The sequence below is a fragment of the Polyodon spathula genome, chromosome 1 (genome assembly GCF_017654505.1).
Source record: "Polyodon spathula isolate WHYD16114869_AA chromosome 1, ASM1765450v1, whole genome shotgun sequence".
In the NCBI taxonomy this organism is placed as follows: Eukaryota; Metazoa; Chordata; class Actinopteri; order Acipenseriformes; family Polyodontidae; genus Polyodon; species Polyodon spathula.
Window position 1 is genome coordinate 69,486,967 of NC_054534.1, and position 23,142 is coordinate 69,510,108.

General features: G+C 37.2%; 1 protein-coding gene across 9 annotated transcripts in view; it reads right to left on the reverse strand.

Annotated features, from left to right (window-relative positions):
- LOC121321725 (collagen alpha-1(XXV) chain) overlaps nucleotides 1-23,142 on the reverse strand; it is a 201,750-nt gene that overhangs the window by 24,547 nt on the left and 154,061 nt on the right. For all 9 annotated transcript variants that reach the window (XM_041260863.1, XM_041260855.1, XM_041260871.1 and 6 more), the window contains 5 exons: nucleotides 19,840-19,872; nucleotides 19,624-19,659; nucleotides 7,239-7,283; nucleotides 5,010-5,072; nucleotides 1,157-1,225 (listed from right to left, as the gene is read on the reverse strand). In XM_041260863.1, coding sequence (XP_041116797.1) covers nucleotides 1,157-1,225; nucleotides 5,010-5,072; nucleotides 7,239-7,283; nucleotides 19,624-19,659; nucleotides 19,840-19,872 — 246 coding nt within the window. The remainder of the gene's footprint in view (nucleotides 1-1,156; nucleotides 1,226-5,009; nucleotides 5,073-7,238; nucleotides 7,284-19,623; nucleotides 19,660-19,839; nucleotides 19,873-23,142) is intronic.

The following is a 23,142-nucleotide window of genomic DNA, read 5'->3' on the forward strand; positions in this document are numbered from 1 at the left end:
TAATGGGAAAGTTTGGCTGGAATTAAATAAGACGGATTTGCTACCTTTGTAGATTTTGACGGTTTTTGAATTGGCGTTTTTCACTTGGCACGTTCACAAAATGCCAGTTTTGTATTTCTACTTTTAATTTCAAAAACATTAAAATACATGATTACTTAATGAAATCTGTCTAAAACAGTATCTCATTTACAGTAACTCGTTATAGCATCTACAATATCACTGCAGCTACTTGGATAAGAACAAAGAAGGCCTTCTAAAAATGAGTTACAGCATTATCGTTATATAGTCCTTAATTAGAAAGGATTAGTAGCTGCAGTACACTTTAACGACAGGAATTTGCTAACTCTCAGTTTTAAAGTGTAGTAATGGTTCACTAACACAGTGGAATGATCACAATATCATTTAGTAATTGTAGGACATTATTGCACGTGTGAAATCTTTAACAATAAAGACAAAACAAAAATTATTTAAATTTAAAACTAGTTAGCCAAATAAAAGCCAAAATAAAATCCTCATCAAAATTTCCCGTTACACGGTATCTGAAACATACCACAACACATCTGATTATGTTTCAGATAAAGCTCTAGAATTAATTATTTTTCATCTGAAAAACAAAGTTCAGCACATACATAAAACGGAATACCATGAATATACAATTTTTAGGTTCGCCCTAAACCCTTTCCTACAGAATACCAAAACCAGAGGGATTATTCAGTTTAGTTTTATATATGTGCTCTGCGTCCTTTAGCAGGCCTGAACGATGATTCAAGGGTCTTATCTCTATGTAAGTTAACAGACAATAGAGGAAAAAGAAGGTAAAGAGCAAAGATTTAGTAAAATGGTGTGCTGCTTTTTATATGAAAAATGAGAAAAACCAGGTTGCGTAGAGGATTTATATTGGAGCCTGACACACCCGATAAAATGAGGGAGTGGTTGTACAGTATTTGTTATTAGCCTATTTGTTTTTCTATGGGTCTATCAATATATCGCGGCTCTTGATATACAGCGGATTTACACTGGACCCCGAAACCCGCGACATGTCAAGTGGGTGGTGTAGCTAGAACTACAGGGCACATCACCTGTACTTGGAGACTATGATCTCCCTCACTAGAACAACCACTGCCCGTGTGTTGTTCAGTTTGACCAGCATACTGACCTTTGGCCCATGAGGACCGCTTTCTCCTCGCTCCCCTATCCCAGGTGGGCCAGATTCTCCCCTTTCTCCCTGGGAATCACACAAGATGTTAGCACAGAGATGACATGTGATATCAGATGCTGGAGGTGTCATAAGGAATGAGTTGGGATAAAGACCGTTTAACAATGTAACTATCATAATTCCAATAACTCATTTTTTTTCATTTAATTACAATCCCTTAAAAGGTATTTATCAGCATGTATTGAATAAATCTATCAATGTATTAATTTCAAAACAAGAACATATGTTTTCCCTTCCCTTTACAATTGAGTACCAATCAATGTCAATTAACTTCCACATTAATGTTTTAAAAGATGATTGGAAGTGAATTTTCCTCTCATCCGGAAATTGATTACCTGTTAAGGAGGGGGTATGGAGTTTAAAAGGGAAGCTCCCAAGCTACCAGAGTGTGGTGGGAGCGAGATAGGAGGCTGTGTGGTCATAAGAACATAAGAAAGTTTACAAACAAGAGGAGGCCATTCGGCATATCTTGCTTGTTTGGTTGTTAGTAGCTTATTGATCCCAGAATCTCATCAAGCAGCTTCTTGAAGGATCCCAGGGTGTCAGCTTCAACAACATTACTGGGGAGTTGATTCCAGACCCTCACGATTCTCTGTGTAAAAAAGTGCCTCCTATTTTCTGTTCTGAAAGCCCCTTTGTCTAATCTCCATTTGTGACCCCTGGTCCTTGTTTCTTTTTTCAGGTCGAAAAAGTCCCTTGGGTCGACATTGTCAATACCTTTTAGAATTTTGAATGCTTGAATTAGGTCGCCGCGTAGTCTTCTTTGTTCAAGACTGAACAGATTCAATTCTTTTAGCCTGTCTGCATATGACATGCCTTTTAAACCCAGAATAATTCTGGTTGATCTTCTTTGCACTCTTTCTAGAGTAGCAATATCCTTTTTGTAGCGAGGTGACCAGAACTGAATACAATACTCAAGATGAGGTCTTACTAATGCATTGTACAGTTTTAACATTACTTCCATTGATTTAAATTCAACACTTTTCATAATGTATCCGAGCATCTTGTTGGCCATTTTTATAGCTTCCCCACATTGTCTAGATGAAGACATTTCTGAGTCAACAAAAACTCCTTGGTCTTTTTCATAGATTCCTTCTCCAATTTCAGTATCTCTCATATGATATTTATAATGCACATTTTTATTTCCTGCGTGCAGTACCTTACACTTTTCTCTATTAAATGTCATTTGCCATGTGTCTGCCCAGTTCTGAATCTTGTCTAGATAATTTTGAATGACCTTTGCTGCTGCAACAGTGTTTGCCACTCCTTCTATTTTTGTGTCATCTGCGAATTTAACAAGTTTGCTTACTATACTAGAATCTAAATCATTAATGTAGATTAGGAATAGCAGAGGACCCAATACTGATCCCTATGGTATTCCACTGGTTACCACACTCCATTCTGAGGTTTCTCTTCTAATCAGTACTTTCTGTTTTCTACCACTCCCTAATCCATGGACATGTGTTTCCTTGAATCCCTACTGCATTCAGTTTGAGAATTAATCTTTTATGCGGGACTTTGTCAAAAGCTTTCTGGAAATCTAAATATACCATGCCATATGCTTTGCAATTATCCATTATCGATGTTGCATCCTCAAAAAAAATCAAGCAGGTTAGTTAGACACTGGTTAAAGAAAAGAGCTTGTAAACAGGAGGTCCGCGTTTCAAATCTCGGCTTGGCCACTGACTCATTGTGTGACCCTGAGCAAGTCACTTAACCTCCTTGTGCTCCATCTTTTGGGTGAGACGTTATTGTGACTCTGCAGCTGATGCATAGCTCATACACCCTAAGTCTCTGTAAGTCACCTTGGATAAAGGCATCTGCCAAATAAACAAATAATAATAAAGCTAACAGGTATTGTATGTCCGAATGGGAGAGAAAAAAACACCACTGTTGTAACGTATAGAAAGTGACTTTTTGCTGTTGTTATCTGACTGCCTGAAGGGAAGTTTGGGATAAAAGAATAAAGTTTGAATTTTATTAATTAAAGAAAATATTTTGATTGAACTTTGTCCGGTAATCTAGTGATAGTGGCTTGCATAAAGGAGAGATCCAAGAAATTAAGCCGTGGAATGGATGCTGGTGCAAAGCTGAAGATGTGCAGGACAGAGATGGGAGATCAGACACTGGTTGCAGCAGTACACCTGCCAGAGATGATCAGGAGGCTGGATCATGATACACCTGTCCGAGCGTTACTGCATACAATTCCTACCCCAACAGTGAGTCGAGCAACAGAAAAAAGTACTATGGTGGAAGTTAGTACTATGATGGAGACACTTATGGAGGTACAGAGAACACAAATTGATCAACAAAGAAAACAACAGGACATGCAAGAAAGGAGAGAACAGTGCATTGAATGGCTAATGGCGCAGCAAGACAGATGTTGAAAGGCTTGGAAAAACGATTTGATGATGCTAATGAACTCCAGGGAGCGGTGGACAGTAAAGCCCGGTGCCCAGACTAGGAGAATACAAATCTCATAAGAGCAAGAATGGAACCTGAGAGTCCGCAGAGGCAGCAGGCCTTTAACCAAAGTTAGCTCAGCTATCCAAGGATGATGGACTGATACCTACCTTAGGACCCAGGACAGAGGGAGAAGCCAATGTGAATACCACTCCAGAGGCCCCCCACCAACCATGGAGCCGTAAGTTGTGTGGTACGTGGTGGTAATATGTATGTGCTTAAACAGTCAATATAATAGATCAAGTCGGATCAGGGATGTATCAATTGTGTTATAATTGTGGGAAACAGGGCCATCTAGTGGCTCAATGCAGAATGTGGCAAAATAGACCTAGTAATCTGTGTTATGTGCCTAGAGTAACGCATAATGGTATGGTAGCTTATATCACTGAACAAATGTGTGAGGTGTTATTGAATGGTACGCCAGTACACGCCCTCATAGATATCGGTAGCAGCTGGACCCTGGAGGACAGATTGAATTGATAGTGGGGTAATAAGTGAGCCAAGACTAAATGTTAGGTGTGTACATGGTGATGAACACTCCTATGCAACTGCAGAGGTTTATTTAACTGGGAAACAGCAGCAGTATATTGTGACAGTGGGAGTTGTAGAAAGTTTGCCATATGAAGTTGTGTTGGGGCAAGATATGGCCATATTGATTGAGTTGGTGAAAGGTCAGTGTAATGCTGTGGTAGCTCTGAAGTAGGCAAAGCAGAAGCAGGATTGGTCTCAATTGCCATTTGCAGAGGCTAACCTGGAGGTAATGTCCAGTAAAGCACATAAATCTAAAAAGCTTAGACAGAATGTCATAAATGCAATGAAGCAGTCAAAATTGGCATCTGGCTTAATGCTAGACACTGAATTGCCACACAATTTTAGAAAGACGATGAGACACGAGCCATAAGCAAAAGCTTAATGTAAAAGGCATACACACTGCTCACTACCATCCACAGATGGATGGGTTGGTGGAGAGACTTAAACAAACTCTCAAAATGATGCTCCATGGGTTTGTCTAAGAAACAGGCTGTATCGAGGCCTTAGACTGACAATGAAAACCAATTTATGTCCTCTGTATGGTAGTACGGCAGTAAAAATGTTAGCGCCCTCGTTAAGAGGAATATTCACTTCCAATCACCTTTTAAAACACTCAGTGCAGACCTTAACTGCCATTGATTAGTTCTCAATTGAAAGGTGACGGAAGGACTGCTTTCCTTGTTTTGAAATTAACAGATTCATTAATGGATTTATTTAATACCTTCCGATGAATACTTCTTCAAGGCAATTACGAGTATGAGCCATAACTGTGTTATTAGATTTATATACATTTGATTACCTTTGTTCCTGGTAACCCTGGTAACCCAGGCTCGCCCTGAGGACCCATAAAACCTGGCTCGCCCTTAAAGATTTAAAGCATAGAAAGAGATATATTAAATTTATCAGCTTACAAATAATACATAACAAAACAGACCCTGACCACCATCTCTAATTTCTTTATCTGGTGTAGTAATCCTTTAAACCTGTACAACTATTATGGCCTTTTGGTTTAGCACTCAAGCATCCAAGTATAGGGCTGAACTAAGAAAATATAATATAGATTTTCTAAAAACAGATTGAGCAAACCAGTATAGCAAGCACACTAGAAAATAAATCAAATCACAGCAACCTACAGCAAACTCATTCCGATGTGCATTATTTAAGCTTTTCATGATCTTAGGAAACATTATAATTCACTTCTATTAGATTGCTTTTCTGTACCATTTTAAAAATGAATACATTTTTTTTTTGTGTGTGTGTATGTTTTTAAAATTCAATGAATCCAAGTTCCAATAGCAATTACATATTTAAAGCCCCTTTCACACTGGCATGCTCTACCGGGTCAGGGTACGTGACTTCACACTGCTTTTGATAAAGCAGGGTTGGCCTGGGTGACAGACGTAAGTACACAATGCGTGTATCAATGCCCCGGAAGCAGCTTGTTACAGACACTTCCATCCAAGCTTCTCTGGATTGAACCGTCTGCCCAAACGTTGATTAGAGCAAATGTTTCTACATCCCTGCTGCAATCTGGCTCATGCTGTGTCTCAAACAACAAAAACATGGCTAAACAGAATAAACAGAAACATTCCTTGCGGAAGTGAAACCTTCACGCAGGCGTGGCTGTTTGTTATTGCGTCAGCTCACGAACGGCTGTCAAGCATTTTGTCTCGCTCAACCCAGGTCAAAGTGCAAATCCTGCAAACCCTGAGGTGAGTCAATGGGATCCAGGTTAACCCGGGTATGACCCGAGTGCCAGTGTGAAAGGGACTTAAAAGAGTGTTAAGAGTGAAATACTTAAACAGACAGAACCACAAAGATTTGTTTTATTTTGAACTATGTGTACCTAGAAATATGTGGCTATTTTTGATGCCTGTTTAAGGTAATAAATTACTAAGACATAAATCGGTGTTCCACAAAAGAGACACTGTTCTGCCATACTAAATTCTAAACCTAGTAACTAGAATGTGCATATTAGTTTCCAGAGTGGGTTGTCTACATTGTGCCTGCTCTTTTTCAACAGGTTTCAATATTCTGGGGTTACAGCTCCCAGATCATTAGGACATGCTAAAAGTAAGGCCTACGATGATTCCTCATAGGCTTGGCTAGCACAGCTTTGGACAGATTAGAAAAGTTGTGCACTGGGAACTTTTGATGTGATTTTCCTTCTTTTCTAAAACGATCACAACCATATTCTCTTTGACAGCTTCTATAATGTGATTGTTTTTACTGATGCTAGAACCTGCAGGAACAAAGTGTCTTATTTGTATTAAAAACATTTGCAGCATGAGAGCTGTTTTCAATGATGCTACCATGCTGAGAGAGAAAGGATGTGATACATCGTGACCCTGCATACATTAGCCACACTGCACTTCCAGACAAAGGGGCTTTAAAATTCAAGTCAGCACAATATGTGCCTTCAAGATAGTAAAGCATATGCAAAATTTACCATAATAATTAATCATAACACTCTGGCAACATTTAGTTTGTAAATCATACACTATTTAAAGAAAAATGGCAACATTTTAATATGTCAGTATAAAGCAGATTCTGTTGTGTATTTTAAATGTAACTGTCATCAAACAAACTGGCAACTTTGATGTCTAGTGCGAAGTTATTACGTGTTCAAACATAAGAGTGCAGCAAATTTGAAAATGTCAAACTTCTTTCGACTATATTGAATATTAAACATAACAATAAGCGATACTTGACTCTTACAGTAAGGTAAAGTAGTTTGGATTAAATTGCAGAAAATTGGTCTATTCGACAATTTTGGAATCCATATTCGTGATTTACAGACTTATAAACTGAGCTGGACATAAAGAGAACATTTCTATATTTGTAATGAAATCTATCGTATTTAGAACAATGTCATTTTGCTTAGCTTTTTTTTTTTTTTTTTTGAGCAAACTGGTGAAACATACAGTATTTACTTCTAAAGTTTAATAATCTGCATATTCAGTTACTAGCACTTCCAGTGGGTCTCTCATAGAAAGGCCTGCATGATAAAGAAGGCAGTGTTATTTACCTTTATGCCAGGAAGTCCAGGAAGCCCAGGTAGACCTGGTTCACCCTACACAGGAAAAGAATAAAACATTACAGAATCTTACTCTAGCATTGTGGTACTGCATGGACTCACAGGGTTCTTCCAGAAGGTACCAGTAGAAGATGTAAAAGGGAGGACATTCTGTTATTAAATAGCAAAGAATGTCCAACAAATATAATTCTCATATACTCAAAAAATATCTATCTATCTATCTACTCTTGATGTCTGGCTGTCGCTGTGTGTGATGGGAGTGCTTGCAGCGTGTGTGTAGAGTGAGGAGCTCAGCGTGAGTGAGGGGTTTTCTCCCCTGTTATTTTTTCTTTTTCTTTTTCACATTCCATCCTTTATTTCTTATGTGTTAGGTTTTGTTTAAAAACAAAAAAGGTTTAATAGTTGGGTCTCTTATAATTTTTGGCCGTGATGGCCAAAGTTGGGGGAATCCCGAGGGGTTAAGTTCCTAACTTTAAAAATATAACACAGAGAAATGGCATAAAAGTTGTAGTGGATGTGTCTGTCCTGGTTGAAAAATGTGTGGTTGACCTTGGAAAAGTAATTGGGTGTGAGAATATCAAGTCTGCGTCACATATGAATAAGGCTGTACTGGTATTTCCTCTTGCGACTCCCGCCAGGAAATTAACAATTTCAAATATTCCGCCTTTTCTGAAAAATGAACTTATAGAGAGAGAGCTAAGACATCATGGTCAAATAATGTCAAGCATTACAATGATTCCTCTGGGTTGTAAATCACCGGATTTAAAGCACGTCGTTTCTTTCAGAAGACAGTTATATATACTTCTGAATGACCCGACTGGAGAGCTAAATGTATCGTTTAGGTTTCGGGTGGATGGTAGTGAATATGTTGCTTCTTCTGATTTAATGAAATGTATTAAATGTGACTAAAGGGCATATTGCGAAGAACTGCACGACTGTAGGAGAAACTGAAAGCAAGGGGGAAGAAGCCATTGAGGCGAGAGAGAGCACAGCTGAACCGGGGAGCCAGGTTGATGGTCCTTCGGATCATAGTGCTGTAAAAGGAAGAGCAGAGCGAGAGGCTGAAAAGCTCCAACCTGGTTTGGTCGAGTCTGGTGGGGTAGATGGGGAGAGTGAGCTGCAGGAATCATTCGAAATAGACAGGAAGATGGGAGAAGCTGTGATTGAAGCTGAGGCTGGAGGGATACCTGTGGTAGTTGACAGACAGGGTAGTGAGGGGAGAGAGCAGATTGAGGAAAGCGCCAAGCAGAATGAGGGTGCAGTTTTAGAGTTAGAAAAGGAGATGGAAGTGGATGGTAGTTTAAATTCCCCAAAGGAAAAAGAAAGGCTAAAATTAGACACAGTTTTGCAGCAAAACGCAGCCTCGTTTCTGAGGAAGGAGTCAGTCAGGCTGGTGAATCAGTGAGCGAGCTACCTGTGAGAGTGGATTGTGCTCAAACACACAGCACAGCAGTCAGTGGTGGTGATTTTAGTGAAGATGGGGGCAGTGATACTGACTCCTCGATTAGCTCTGATATGTCGGCTAGTCAACAAGCGAGAGGGGGGTATAGTGCTGAAAGCATTCGGGCATTTCTAAGCTCCATTAAAGGGAAAAGAGTGATTGAAGTTATTGAGTACTTCCCTGATTTAAAATTGTTTTTTAAGTTCGGCAGAGCAAATTAGGCGTAATGCAGCTGTATTGGGAATGGAGCAAACAGAAAGAGATAAATTAACAAATATAATAAGCAAAGTTCGTGCCTCTCTAAAAAAGTAATGATAAATAAGTCTACACAAGCATTATTTATTGTGCGCATTTTTATTGGTGTTTGTAAATTCCAGTGTATCTCTCCTTTAAACCCTAAAATGCAGACTCTAAATAAAGGAACATTAAATATTAATGGAGGTAGAGATTGTGCAAAGAGAGCAGCTCTATTTGGATATTTAAATCAAAAGAAAGTTAACGCTGCCTTGCTCCAGGAGACCCACACAGATGACAATAATAAATCTGAATGGATTCAGGATTGGGAAGGGGAGGTTATTTTTAGTCATGGAATGAATTTTAGTGCTGGAGTTGCCATATTATTTGCAAAGGGGTTTAAGTATGACTCTATCAATGTAAATTAGATCATTAAAGGGTGCTTGTTAAAAGTGCAAGTATCTGTAGAAGGTAGAAATTTAGTATTTGTTAATATGTATGCACCAAATGATGGGAGAGAGAGGGTGCTGTTTTTTCAGACTCTCAATGGAGTTACTGCCCAGAGTCAGGCTGAAGAGGTGATTTTATTAGCTGGTGATTTTAACTGTACAGTTGATGACAAGCTAGACAGAAATGGCCCAGAGCCTCACCCCAGGTCAGTTAAGGAGCTGGTTACTGTTCTAACAGCACAGGATATGGAGGATGTGTGGAGAGTAATGAATCCTAATGTGAAGCAGTATACCTGGACTAAGAGGAGTGATGGGAATATATGTTTAGCTCGACTAGATACATTTTATGTTTTTAAGCATCAATTAAATTGTTATTCTAAATGTACTATTCACCCCACAGGTCTATCTGATCATAGTTTGGTCAGTTTGAATATGAGTATCCCTATTGCACAAGTTTAATCATCTTATTGGCATTTTAATACTAAACTTTTAAAAAATAGTCATTTTTTAAAATGTTTTAGATTCTTTTAGGAACAGTGGAGGAGGCAGAAAAAAGCGTTTTTATCAATAAGGCAATAGTGGGACGTGAGTAAAATTCAGACCTGACCGTTTTGTCAACAGTACACTATGAATGCTACAAAGAGCACTAGCACGATGAGAGAGCTGGAGGAGGAGATTACTAAACTCCATAATGCACTGGAGGCTACATACAGTGACAGGCTTTATCAAGTCCTGAAGCTCAAAAAGAGGAGTTTGGCTGAGTTGTTGGACTCACAGGTACAGGGAGCACTGGTATGTTCAAGGTTTTTAAAACTGTCTCAGATGGATGCTCCAACTTAATATTTTTTTGCATTGGAAAAGAAAGTGACTCAGAGTAAAACAATACAAACTGCCTTAGAACAGCAAATGGTCAGTTGCTGTGTGAGCCTGTGGCTATCAGGGAGCATACTGTGGGTTTCTTTTCACAGCTGTATACGACGGAGGCTGTGGATGGATCTGAGGGAACTGAGCAGTTCCTCCAGGGGCTGACACAGGTTCCAGAAGAAGAGAAAGAGAAGCTGGAGAGTGCACTGACATTGCAAGAACTTTCTAAAGCTCTGGAAGGGCTCAACATGGGCAAAACGCCCGGAATCGATGGAATACCTGTTGAGTTTTCTAAGACTTTTTGGTCTGAGGTGGGAAGTGACCTTTTGGAAATGACGGAGGAATGCACTGTGGAAAATGAACTGCCACTGAGCTGCTGGCGTGCAGTACTGACTCTGCTGCCTAAGAAAGGGGACTTGTGTCTTATTAAGAACTGGAGACCTGTAAGTATTCTTTGCACTGACTATAAAATCTTGTCAAAGGTATTGACAAATAGACTAAGCAGAGTAATGAGCACTATTGTGCATTCAGACCAAATGTACTGTGTACCTGGCCGAACAATAGCTGACAATAAATTTTTAGTGCGGGACTTAATAGTTCCCTCCAAGCTCTTTGGTTTTAAAGCTAGTTTCCTTACTCTTGAACAAGAGAGGGCTTTTGACCGGGTAGACCACCGGTATCTTTTTGATGTTATTAGGTCATTTGGCTTTGGTTCCAGGTTTCTGGGAAAAATTAAGTTGCTCTACAGTAGCATTTTTAGTGTACTTAAAATAAATGATGTATTATGTTCTCCTTTTAAAGTCCAAAGGGGAATTCACTAGGGTTGTTCCCTATCAGGAATGTTATATTCTCTGTCATTTGAACCCCTGATGGTAAAATTGAGAAAGATATTGAATGAGTTGTCTATCCCTACTGTGACAATGGAGCCTGTTAAGGTGGTGGCTTACATTGATGATCTTTGTATCTTAGTAACAAATAAGAAATACATTCAGATCAAAGAGGAGAGCTTGAGGGTATTTGAAAGAGTGTCCTCAGCTTGGATAAATTGGGACAAAAGTAATGTCTTTTTAACTGGAAAGTGGGAGGGCAGCAGACCACCAGATTTATCATCAGGGCTTAAATGGAATAGGGAGGTTTTCAGACATCTGGGTGTTTACTTGGGAGTGCAGGGACTGGCTAAAGAGAATTGGGAAGGAGTACTGTATCAGGTGAAAGCCCGATTGGATAAATGGCGGTGGCTTCTAATTAAACTTTCCTATAGAGGAAGAGTTTTAATTATTAATAACCTGGTCACGTCAATGCTGTGGCACAGATTAATGTGTGGGGATCCCCCTCCGTCTCTGCTGTTGGAAATTCAGAGATTACTGCTAAGTTTCTTTTGGGATGGGCTGCATTGGATAAAGCAGGGGGTGCTGTACTTGTCTGTAGAAGGAGGAGGACAGGGACTGATGGACATAAGAAGCAGAATAACAGCTTTTAGACACCAGTCACTTCAGAGGCTGCTGTACTTTCACGAATCAGTACCCTGGAGAACAGTGGCTTTTGCTTTCCTTCGTTTAGTAGGGAGGTTGAATTTTGATAGGCATCTGTTCTTATTGGATGCTGGAAAGTTAAATCTCTCTGTCTTACCTGTTTCTTATAGGAGGGATGCTGAATGCTTGGAAGGTTTATAGAATTAACAGAGATTTGAAGTCTGTAGGGTTGTATTGGTTGCTTGAAGAGCCCCTAATTTATAACTCAGAGTTAAAATTAAATCTTTTAGAATCAAAGAGTTTTGTTTTACTTTTAATTTCCAGTGGATTAGTGAAGGTTGGTAATTTAATTAATTTTGATAACCAAGCCTGGAAAACTGCAGAATCACTAGTAAGTGAGCTGGGTGTCAAGTCAGTACGTGTGATGGAGGTTTTTTTTTAGTGCAGCTTAAAGCTGTTTTGCCTGCAGATGGGTTGCAGCAGTTGAGTCAATTTTTCCTAGGAAAAAGCCAGCTAGATATAGAACCGCCAGAGTTGGACCTGCAAATTGAACCTGCAATAGAGTGCGGATATAAGGTTCAGTTCGGGGGGGGGGGGGGGGGGGGGGGGAATACAAAAAAAAGATATATATCGGACGTGTGTGAAAGTGTTGCATTTTCAAAAGTTGAAAAACTTGCCTGCTACACGTCGGAGAGAGAGGCTACAGGTAGAGGACTCCATCAGACCTGCATGGAGGAATCTGTATGGATCACCAGTTCCTAAAAGAGTGGGGGATCTGCAGTGGAGAATATTGCACACCACTGTGGCCACCAACTAATTCCTCTCCATTATTCTGCCGGGGGGGAGAAAATTTTGCTTGATTAGGGAAACGGTTTTTCATTGTTATTTGTTTTGTCGTCAGTTAAAGCCTTTGTTTGAGTTACTGAATGATTTGTTTAGTGAATTGGGTCTGAGTTTTACTCAAATTACTTTTATTTTTGGGATGAAGAACACTAAAGGAAATAAAAATCTTTGTCAATTGACAAATTTTCTACTGGGCCAGGCAAAAATGGCAATTTTGAAAAGTAGGAAAAACAAAATGAATGGAGTTTTAACTGATGCAGTAGTCCCTATTTTTAAAGTGTCGGTAACCTCAAGGATTAAAGTTGATTTTACTTTTTATAAATTGGTGCATCAGCTAGAAATATTTCAGACAATTTGAGCAATTGAGGAGGTGGTGTGTTTGGTGGAAGATAATAAATTAAGAATGTGTTTGTAATTATTGTAATAGAGAGTTTTGTATGGACATCTGTGCTATTTATTTATTTTGTACTGTTAATGTTGATTGATTGATTGAAATAAAGGATATTAAAAAATAAAAAAAATCTATCGATCGAGCGATCCGGCTCACAGAACAACCAGCAGCAGGTGCTTGTGGCAGGCTGAAACTAAGCCGGTCCACACAACAGGGGACAGCTGGAATGATCCTTGGCTGGCTTGGAATCAGCCTGCCATGAGTTTGAGGAGTTAATTGAATAAGCAACAGGTGCTGCTAGCACAGGACATAGGGTTGGCTTATTAATTAGTAATTGCCTCATTTGGTCAGCACCTGTGGCCTATCTGGGTCACAATAGAGATCCTTTATAAAAGGTTAGTTTTCTGTGTTCGGGGAAAGGTTTGGCTCATCTGTACAGAGTGGTGAAATGCCAGATAAACGTGGAAATATCTCATTGGAAGAGAAATACTGGAGGTATGGTGAATGAACAGCAGCCTGTGGACATTGTGGCAAGACTACTAAGAACTGTTTGTGTTTTTTTTGTTTTTTTACTTTTGGAAAAAGACCTGCCTCCAGTCGACTTATTTATAATTCAAAACTTGACTTTGTAGAAAAAGAAATTCAGAAATTACTTCACTAACAACTTGTCATTTTACTCGATGGATCAACATGATAAATCACACGAGACATAGTTTTTATAAATGTCACTGATCAAACCTTTTACATGTATGCTCAATTCACATAATAATTTTGTAAAAACTAAACTGCAAAAATCATACAATATCTGCTTACCTCCATCGTATGCCGTAAATATTAGGTTTGTATAAATTTCAAGGACTTTTTAAAGGACCACTTTCAAAGATATAATTTAAGGAGTTTGACCATTTTCAATGTTGATAACTAATAACCAGCTGTAAAAAAAATAAAACTTTTGCATTAACAGTACATTTAACTGTATAATAACACAAATCTCAGTTGTACTCTGAGTATAGATAAGCTCTGGACCAGTACCTTTCTTATTCAGTAACACACAGTCATTCTAAAAGCAGTACAACAATTCAGTCCCAAATTTCTAAAGGGGAAAAACCGACCGCAAAAAGCCACCTGCTGTGCGTGCTCAGTACAGCCACACTCATCGTCAAAATAACAACATATTTTATAAGACTAATTGGGTAAAGCAGGCGATTCAGCAATCAACTAATTTAAATACCCCTCACCGCAATTAGCAATGGAGAATTACACACCTACCACAACAAATAACGTGTTTGGGTCAATCTTGCATGTGTAGGCTACGCATTCCAAAAGAAACGAATGGCACACAAAGACCTCAGCCTGGTACTAGCCGCGGTGATGAGGATGCTCGGAAGCGAAAACTGAAATTTATCAATATGGATGTGGAGATTTTGGTACAAGCAGTACTTGAAACACATGAAGATGTGTTACAAGGTCGAAATACATCACCAGGACAAATTAATAAAATATGGAATGTGCGGTGGCTTCTTAATAAACAAATGTACGACTTCAGAGTCTGTAGCAGGTTGCTTATACATTACGACACATCATCCAGTTACTGTGCTTCACATATTAGTTCAACTTCTTATTTCGTACAGAATAATTCCAGACATATAGACTTTTCAAACTTCAGAAACAGTAAGTTTTATTTACTTACATCCATGGCAGTCAAACGGGTGGATAATCCTTCCATTGTTGTACAGCAATATGTTTATCAACAATAAGTCCATACAGCTTTGTACGAACAGTCTTCAGTTTAACTACGACATATCTTCTTAAAGTCTTACGCAGTTACAACTCTCCTATTTGTTATGTTTGTCTGTATTTCTTACTCTATGTATGATTTTAAAGCATGTGTATATGGTCAAAAAAACTGTACTTGCTCTCGATACAAACTAACTGCGTGATCTGTCCCGCTGTCCTTTTTTTTTTTTTTTTTTTACCGTTTTCTTTCCAACTCAAATTTAACAATACTGCCTGAACCAGTATTGTTAAATACCAGAATGCCACATTACAAAAAATACATTCTGTAGGCATTACTAAAATAACAGTGGAGGATGAGCCCTCATTGTATATGAGTCTTTTTCTTTCGTGCGCCTCGGAATATCATTCGATCTTTTCTTAATCTCCTCCACCATTCTTCTAATAATGCCTACACTCTAGAAGTAAAGGCTCTCGTTAGAACCTTGCTTTGTCACTGTGGGAAGACCTTTTAGGTGCTTCTAAACCTTTTTTACATGGATTCTATATTCTCTATTTGCAGACTTTCTGTTTTGTCAAGTATGCTATGAAACATGTATTGAAAATTGGAGTTTGCAAAACAATATGGTACCGGTATTACAAACCGTAATTTACAAACTCACTTGCAAAATGTTATTAAATGTTTCCTCCTTGCTGCAGTCTCCCACATCACCTTACCTTTTGTATAGCCTACTGTCTGACTGCAGTAAATTAACACCTGCTTTTCAGAGTTCTTAAAACAATCACGCAAATATGAGGCCCGCAATTACCTGCACCTTTTCTAAATTAGATGGAATATTTAATAGACCTCATTTGGAAAATCCCCTCCCAATTTTTAGGTTTAGTTCAGAAACTCCCCAGAATTACATATGCATCAAGGGCTAAAGCGCAGAGACATTACTAGGGTTCCCACCTCTGATTTACAAAGAACTGGGACACCAGAGTCATTGCATACAAAAAAAAAAATACATATACTTTGGTGACATAATGTCCCTAGAAGTCTTTCACATTTCCCAGGACAGCTGCCTCAAAAAGAGAACAATCCAGGCAAAACCAGAACAGGTGGCAACCCTAGACATTGCCCCCGCAAATCACGTCTTAATTGCGTGTTTATGCAGATTTGCGTGTGTTCTATAAATCCCATCCAAGAATTCAGAACCCTCAGCACCTGTTTTACTGTCGTAAAACACTCACAATCCTTTTACAAATCTGGGCCTCTGTGTTTTAATCAATGTCAGAAGCAATATAATTCTGTGTCACAATCATAGGCGCCTAACTTTATTAAAAAGTAAGGGGGCAAACTGATGGACTAACTGCTGAGCGTAGAGAACCAAATGTATTTATTTTTAATTGTTTTTTAGTTTTTTTCTTGTTTTTTTTTTTTTTTAATTTTTTTTTACAATTCAGCTCTAATAAACCAAGCAAACCTTGCTCTTGTGAAGTTATGGTTTTAGTAATTGCAAGCCTACTAAAGTTTCAGCATAAAATGTTCCATATGCACTTACTGAGCACGCGTTAATAACAAATACATGCAAGGAGCACCACATGGCACAACCAGTAGCAATGGCAGCTCTGCACAGCGGCACACGTAGCAACATGGCATTCCCACATGTAGTTTATTTAAGGAAAGTGTTAAACAAACAAAGACAATCAAGTACTGTTTTGACAGTAATTATTCCCCAAGTAAGCAGTTAAAATACTTGCCTTGTCAGAAGCACTTGTTTACTATATTAAAAAAGACTTAATTATGAAGCAAATGCAAAATACATTTTATTTATTTATTTTTGCTGAATAAAACAATGAAGGACCAGTCGAGGTGTTTCTTGTTTTATAAAATTAAAAATGGTCTTATTCCTCTAAGAAATTGTGTATCTGCATTTGTGCCTGCTTCTAAATATGGTCCATTGAGTTAGAGGGCAAAGTTTGCACATAATAAAATAACTTAAAACAATAATGCAACTGCTGCTAGTGCAACCAAGTCATTTCTTGCTAGCTTTAACATTTATATTTTTTAAATATAAATTTACACTTCGAATCGGTTACATTATTTTAAAACTTTAACAAGGACTGACAGTGAGCAGAACGATGGGGAGAGTATAAGCAAACATTTTAATTACCTTGCGATTTCAGGTACGTGCCTTTTAAAATAAGATGAAACTATTGTTGTTTTTAATACACAAATAAGCTTACTTGACCTGAAAAATGTCTTAAAAGGTGCAAGCAAATTCCTACTTGCTTTGATTGAATGAGTAGTCACCTATACAGCAAGCTTCAATATGAAAACTGAAAATGTATTCCAATAAAGAACGACAAAACATTCTAGCCTACTTCGCTAAAGTAAAAACACGCTTCTGTTATTTTGAAATACCGCTGCTTCAGATTATTACCAGTGCTTAATAACAATAACGACATTTTATTTAGTGGTGTTGTTGAACTTAAATCTGTTAATGGCCCTGCAGCAACACGAACCTACTAACTTCCTTATTTGAAAAGAAAATAACCGTCTGAATATAATTTAATGAATAGAGAATAAAAATAAACTACACTAACAACTACCTAGCCTACGTTTAATTAATCATTGTTGTAGTCTCCACAAACTGCCCAGCATCTTTTGTTGCAGTCACACCTCTGCTAACGTTAGCTGTTGTAAATAGTGCAGAGCGGACTATGTGCCAAACCGTTTCATTGGGTTTATTTTATTTATTAATGTTGGACTTAAGGTGTCTTCTGAATGACTTTCTGTTATTTTATTTTTAATTTTTTACATTTTAAACTGTTTGAAGGCAAAACCATAACAAAACATAGAATAATAGTGTGTTTACACTGAGCAGATAAAGTAGAGTGGTAAAATATATAGTTTGCCTCCCCTGTGCTCTATGGGTTAGGTGCCTATGGTCTCAATCAAGTTACAGTTCAACAGAAGAAAAATATACTGTGCTACCAAACCTGTCTCTGTTGTTGTCGTATGGAGACATCTGATACTACATTTAATTTCCTTACGGATAGCACCTCAATTTAAAGAACTTGTAAAAAATTAGTTTTGCACAGATGGCATTTCTATGCTAATCTTAAGACCTGGGAGAGGCCATTTTGACAGAATTCTGTCTACAGACGGAACACTTTCACCCATGCAGATTGTGTCTGGGTACTTCTTTCAGCCTTGGTTCTTATACATCTCTAGTATTAGTTGAAGAAAGGAGGGCTTTGCAGTACAGTAACACGTTAGCTAGAAACATGCATTCTGATTTCACAGCAGTTTTAAGTAACAGTTCACTGCAACTGTCCTTGGTCAAAGTGCTTTGGTTGTTTTACCGAAAGATTAGTTTTGATGCTGCAATGGAACAACAACTTGAACCAGTGTATATATAAACTTTATTAGGGTATTGCAAATCTATTGGATTACAGAACAAAACCAGAACACTTCAGATATATATTCCCTTCATAATATCATCTTTTAATTTTGAGGCATTACGGTGGCTGTCTGTTAACTAGCGCTAAGAGCAAAACATCAGATACGGCAGGCAGTGCTAAATCCACTTAACCTTGTTGCAACAATTTTATTCAGACCATGGATATAAACATAATCAAATTGCAAGTTCTTAATATATTATCCCTTCGCTAATTCAACCTATCAGCAGCTCCGAGAGATAATATTGAGTCTGACAGAACATGTATGACTCAGCTACATCAAACTGACCTTTGTTCTGAAAAAAAACCAAAAAGTTTTTCTGCGTCTCCTGATTTCTTGCTAGTCATTTGATACAACAGACAACTGTTTTATTAACTTCAATGTGTTCCTCTTACAAGTGTCACACTCCATGTCTCCATGACGAATCTCTGAAAGCTGACACAAGCCCCTTTTCTGCCTGAACTAATTAAAGATATAAAATTCATGCTGTGTGGCACATTCATTTAAATTGTGTAATTAAATGAAATGTGATTGGCAGCCTGCTAGTCGTTTGTTTACTTCCCAAATGTTTTAAGATAGAGGTGGTTGGTTGCAGACACTGACTGTTCAGCAACCTCCATAGTAATAAATGAACCCATAGCCTCCCACTTGCATGACTTTAATAAACTGCACAATAGGGTTTTTCCAGAAAATGCTTTAAAATTAAATAGTAACAAGCAGCAGAAAAAGTGAGAACATTTGAAAGGTCAAACATGTTTATTGTACAGTTTCCAAAGAGCATGTTAGTAAGCCTCTCCCATACGGAAAATAAACAGATCTAGGATATATCAAAATGAAATCTCTGAAACACATATTCATACATAATAATCGGCACATTCATATATTTGAAACATTAACGATAACCAATTCTCACGGATATGTGCATAATGAATATATTGTAGCTTATTGTAAGAAAATAATATTACCATACAATATACACTGCTGTGCAAAAGACTTAGACATGTTGCATTTTTCTACTCTGATGCATTATGAGCATCAATAATTTACTCAAAGCCTCCACCAATGTTTTCTACTATTATAACAACCTTGACTTGCATAAAGAAGAAAAAAGATTGAGTGAAATAGCTCGCACCACTTGATTTTCAAGGTGTGGTATCTGAAGTAAATATGGTTAGGTTAGTTTAGTGAGTAATTTGCACTGTGGAGTAAAACCCTTTGAAATGTGCAGTATATTTCAGGTGTATTTATTATTCATTTTCATGCATGTTTTCATTTTTTAAAATTATTAGACTGTCTAGTTAATTCCTTATTATTTGTATATTTTTTGTTTATATCTTTGTGATTCTCATCTTTGAACAAGATCCTTTATCTGAAGACCAAGCAATATTCCCTATTGTTTCAAAGATTTCACACAACTCCAATGCATGAACAAAAACCGCCTTAGATGACCTGAAACATAAAAAAAAAAAAAAAAAAAAAAAAAAGGCTTGGATGTTTTACCTTTTGCGCTGAACGCCCAGTTTCTCCTGGTTCACCCTATGAGAAAGACAGAGATAGCAAATGGACATCAAGTTTGGAACAAAGAAAACAGGTTGAAAAGGTAACCTGATTAGCTGAAATAATACAGCAACTCTTCTCAAATATACAGTACATGGCAGTAACAAAAAAATAATAATTAAACAAATGGGGAAAAAACAAAGCAAAAATTATACCAACCTTTATCCCAGCAGCAGATGAGCCAGATTCACCCTAATAACACAGATAAAAACACTTGTAACATTTATCCCATACAAAAAGTGTGTGTGTGTGTGGGATGGGGGGGTGGATATTTAATAGCTATATTTCCTCTGCTTTTTCCTACTCCCATCTGTTGCTGTGCTTGCACTTTACTAACAGCATTGGCAAAAGGACAAAACTATTTTTATAGATAGTGTCAGCTAAGCAGAACTGTTTTGAAATTAGGCAACAGCAGTATCAACACTACCTTAAACGTTGTAATTACACTGTTAAAATAACTTCAATTTTAATGAGGTGTATCAGCAACTAAGCAGGAAAAATAAATACAACTTTAAGGTAATAATAATTGTCTTCATCAATGTTTTACTTGGAACTTGTTGGTGGGAAAATAGCAAGATCTAGGCAATACAGACGTCAAGACTGAGATGCAGTCTGTTGTTGATCCTGTGGTTTCAGATCTCACGTACAGGTTTCTGATATCAAGAGATGTTCTTACCCTTGTTGAGCTACCAAACCAGCAAAATAAATAACTAGCTTGTATCTGTCAAGCCTTGCATTTGCATGACCTAGCAAGAAATGCCCACTATGAAAAATTGAGTTTGGAAGCCTCCACTTAGCCCCCAACAGGTTTCCCATCCTTTTATCCAGTTGAAAGTGGAACCAAGTCTAACCAAGAATTACTTTCATATTTTAATAGAATATACACAGTAGGATTTCAGCTTCTAGTTACTGATAATTTCACACACGTTAACATTAACAAACCACACAGTGATTGTGTAAAGGGGACGTGGCTTTAAAAAAAATGCACAGGGATTAGAATTTAAATGAAATACAGCAGACCAAAAAAAACAAGAGGTATTCTTGGAATCTTATCTGCCATCCGTTTGGTTTTATCTTTTTCTAAAATAGTTCTCTAAAGGAGAAAGAGGTTAATGATGGAAATTATTTATCTCTTGTGATTTATATCAGAGTCAAGTTGATTGTTTCTGGCTTTTTCTATATTTTTATACTGGGAACTCGAGCTATAAACAGACACTTGGTTGAAGGTACAATATGTATACAGTATTCAACAAAAGATTTACATGAACTGAATGTATAAGTGGAGCTCAAAAGTTAAACATTCAAAGCTCAACATTAGAAATGTGATTTTATTTTTGTGAACAAAAACAAATAGGCATAAAATATAAGACTGAATATATGCAGCTGAAATGGTTGACAGATTAGCAGCTATAATAGCAGGGGTAGCTAATTGTCAAATTCACACAAGCTTTCTAAGCCACTGCTCGATAGCCATTCCCAGGTGTCATCAGACCCAGACTGCTGCATATATTTTTTAAATCAATTATATATATATATATATATATATATATATATATATATATATATATATATATATATATATATATATATATATATACTTATTATAAAGAGAACCACTGTCTTTACAAAATTCTTATGTTATAATTAATGGAATAAAGATGTTGGAATAGTCAGCTGGAATGAGACACTAACGCTTCTTAAGGTTTATTTAATATGCATTCTCGTCAATGACAAGAACCTAACAATAAGCTTTTGGTGACATAATCAAATGTTCTAATTACAGAACATCAGCCAGAACCATCTGGTGACATTCACAGTCAGAAGGCCTCCCATGCCAAGTGACACAGCTTATCATCTACACACTCCTTGCTGACAGTGTCGTTGATTTATGTGGATAGTGCCTGGAGGTAGTTCAGGTTATGACAGACAGAGATGTATAAATTATGTTTCACTGATACAACACAGGCACTGCCACCCTGTCCCATTTCAGGAATGTCATGGCCTTACAGTCCAGAAAGTAAAAAAAAAATAAAAAACACACCTAACAAAAAAAATACAAAATGAAACAGCATCAGCTGACAGTTTTAATCACCACTTAACATTTTACTTGCATTTGAAGGTAAATTTGATGGCTTGGACTGTGTATTATAGCATGCTGGATGTTCCTGTTTTTTCCAGAAGCGGCCTTAAGGTCCTGAGTGAACAGATTCTGAAGCCAAAATACTTTAGCCCAGTGAGTTTTATTTCCAGATGTGCAACTTTTGGGTCAGATAATTAACTACTTACTCTAGGATTACATTTTAATCACAATGTCACTCTCCTTAAGGCAGCTTTTAAAAATAGGCAAAAATCAAAACTTACGATAACTGTTTAAAATGATTTTATGGTAATGCAAAACAGTCAGCAGTTATTTTTATTTTTTTAAAGCCACTGTTAGAAATTGAAGCCATATATAAAATGTAATTCTAGTTCATAAGATATATGTTAATGTGCACAATGATGAAAGTATTTTTGCACTGTGTAAGAGTTTGACTGTACCGTCAGTAAGGGAGCTAGTGAAGCTGGTGATGCAACATTTTGGATAAAAGCCTTTATATAGCCTTTATTGTGTTTCGTAAAATTGTTTACAATTTGTATTATAATTCTTGTAATAGGTATTATAATTTAATGTCTAGAAAGAGAGATATGGATTTTAATATTGTAATTTGGGAAAAGTGTATAGTTTATAATGCATTCTGGACAGGATTTATCTTTTAGATAAAAATGTGCTTCTTTAATTGTGGCTAATCTTTTTTCATTGTAATTTATAATTCACTTTCAATTGTGCCACTGATGTTTTGTAGTAAATTCAATGCACGAGTTACCGCAAATTGCATTAAAAATTACTCAATTCAACAGAGTAAGCTTTATTGTAATTTTGCTTTGTTTCCCAAGTTGGCAAACTAAATCCATAACTTTTTTTCTTTTCTTTTTGTTCAACACGGGAACAGAAATGTTCAGTGTGGGGAAACTAAAATAATGGTTATTTTTTGCAAACATATATATATATATATATATATATATATATATATATATATATATATATATATATATATATATATATATATGGTTAAATTCAAGTTGCTTATTTAAGCTCACAGGGTGGCATGCTACAGTTTCTTGTGAAGTTTTTTTAAAAAGATTTTTATTGCTACTGTAAAACTAATTGTATGTCTCCACTGACTGCTTGGTCTCAGATAAGTGCTTACTGTTAAAATATACTCTAGGATCTAGCTCTCTGCAGGGGTTTCAGAATCTCAAAGTTCTTTTTTTTATGAATGTTCTAATAATTTAGTGATTGTGATGAATGCAGGATCCCTGCATTCATTACAATGTACATCTAGGTAAAGCCCACCAAAGTTATTACCACTGCAGTTTTATTGACCTGACTTTTATTATGACTGTTTTTCCACAGGAGGTAAA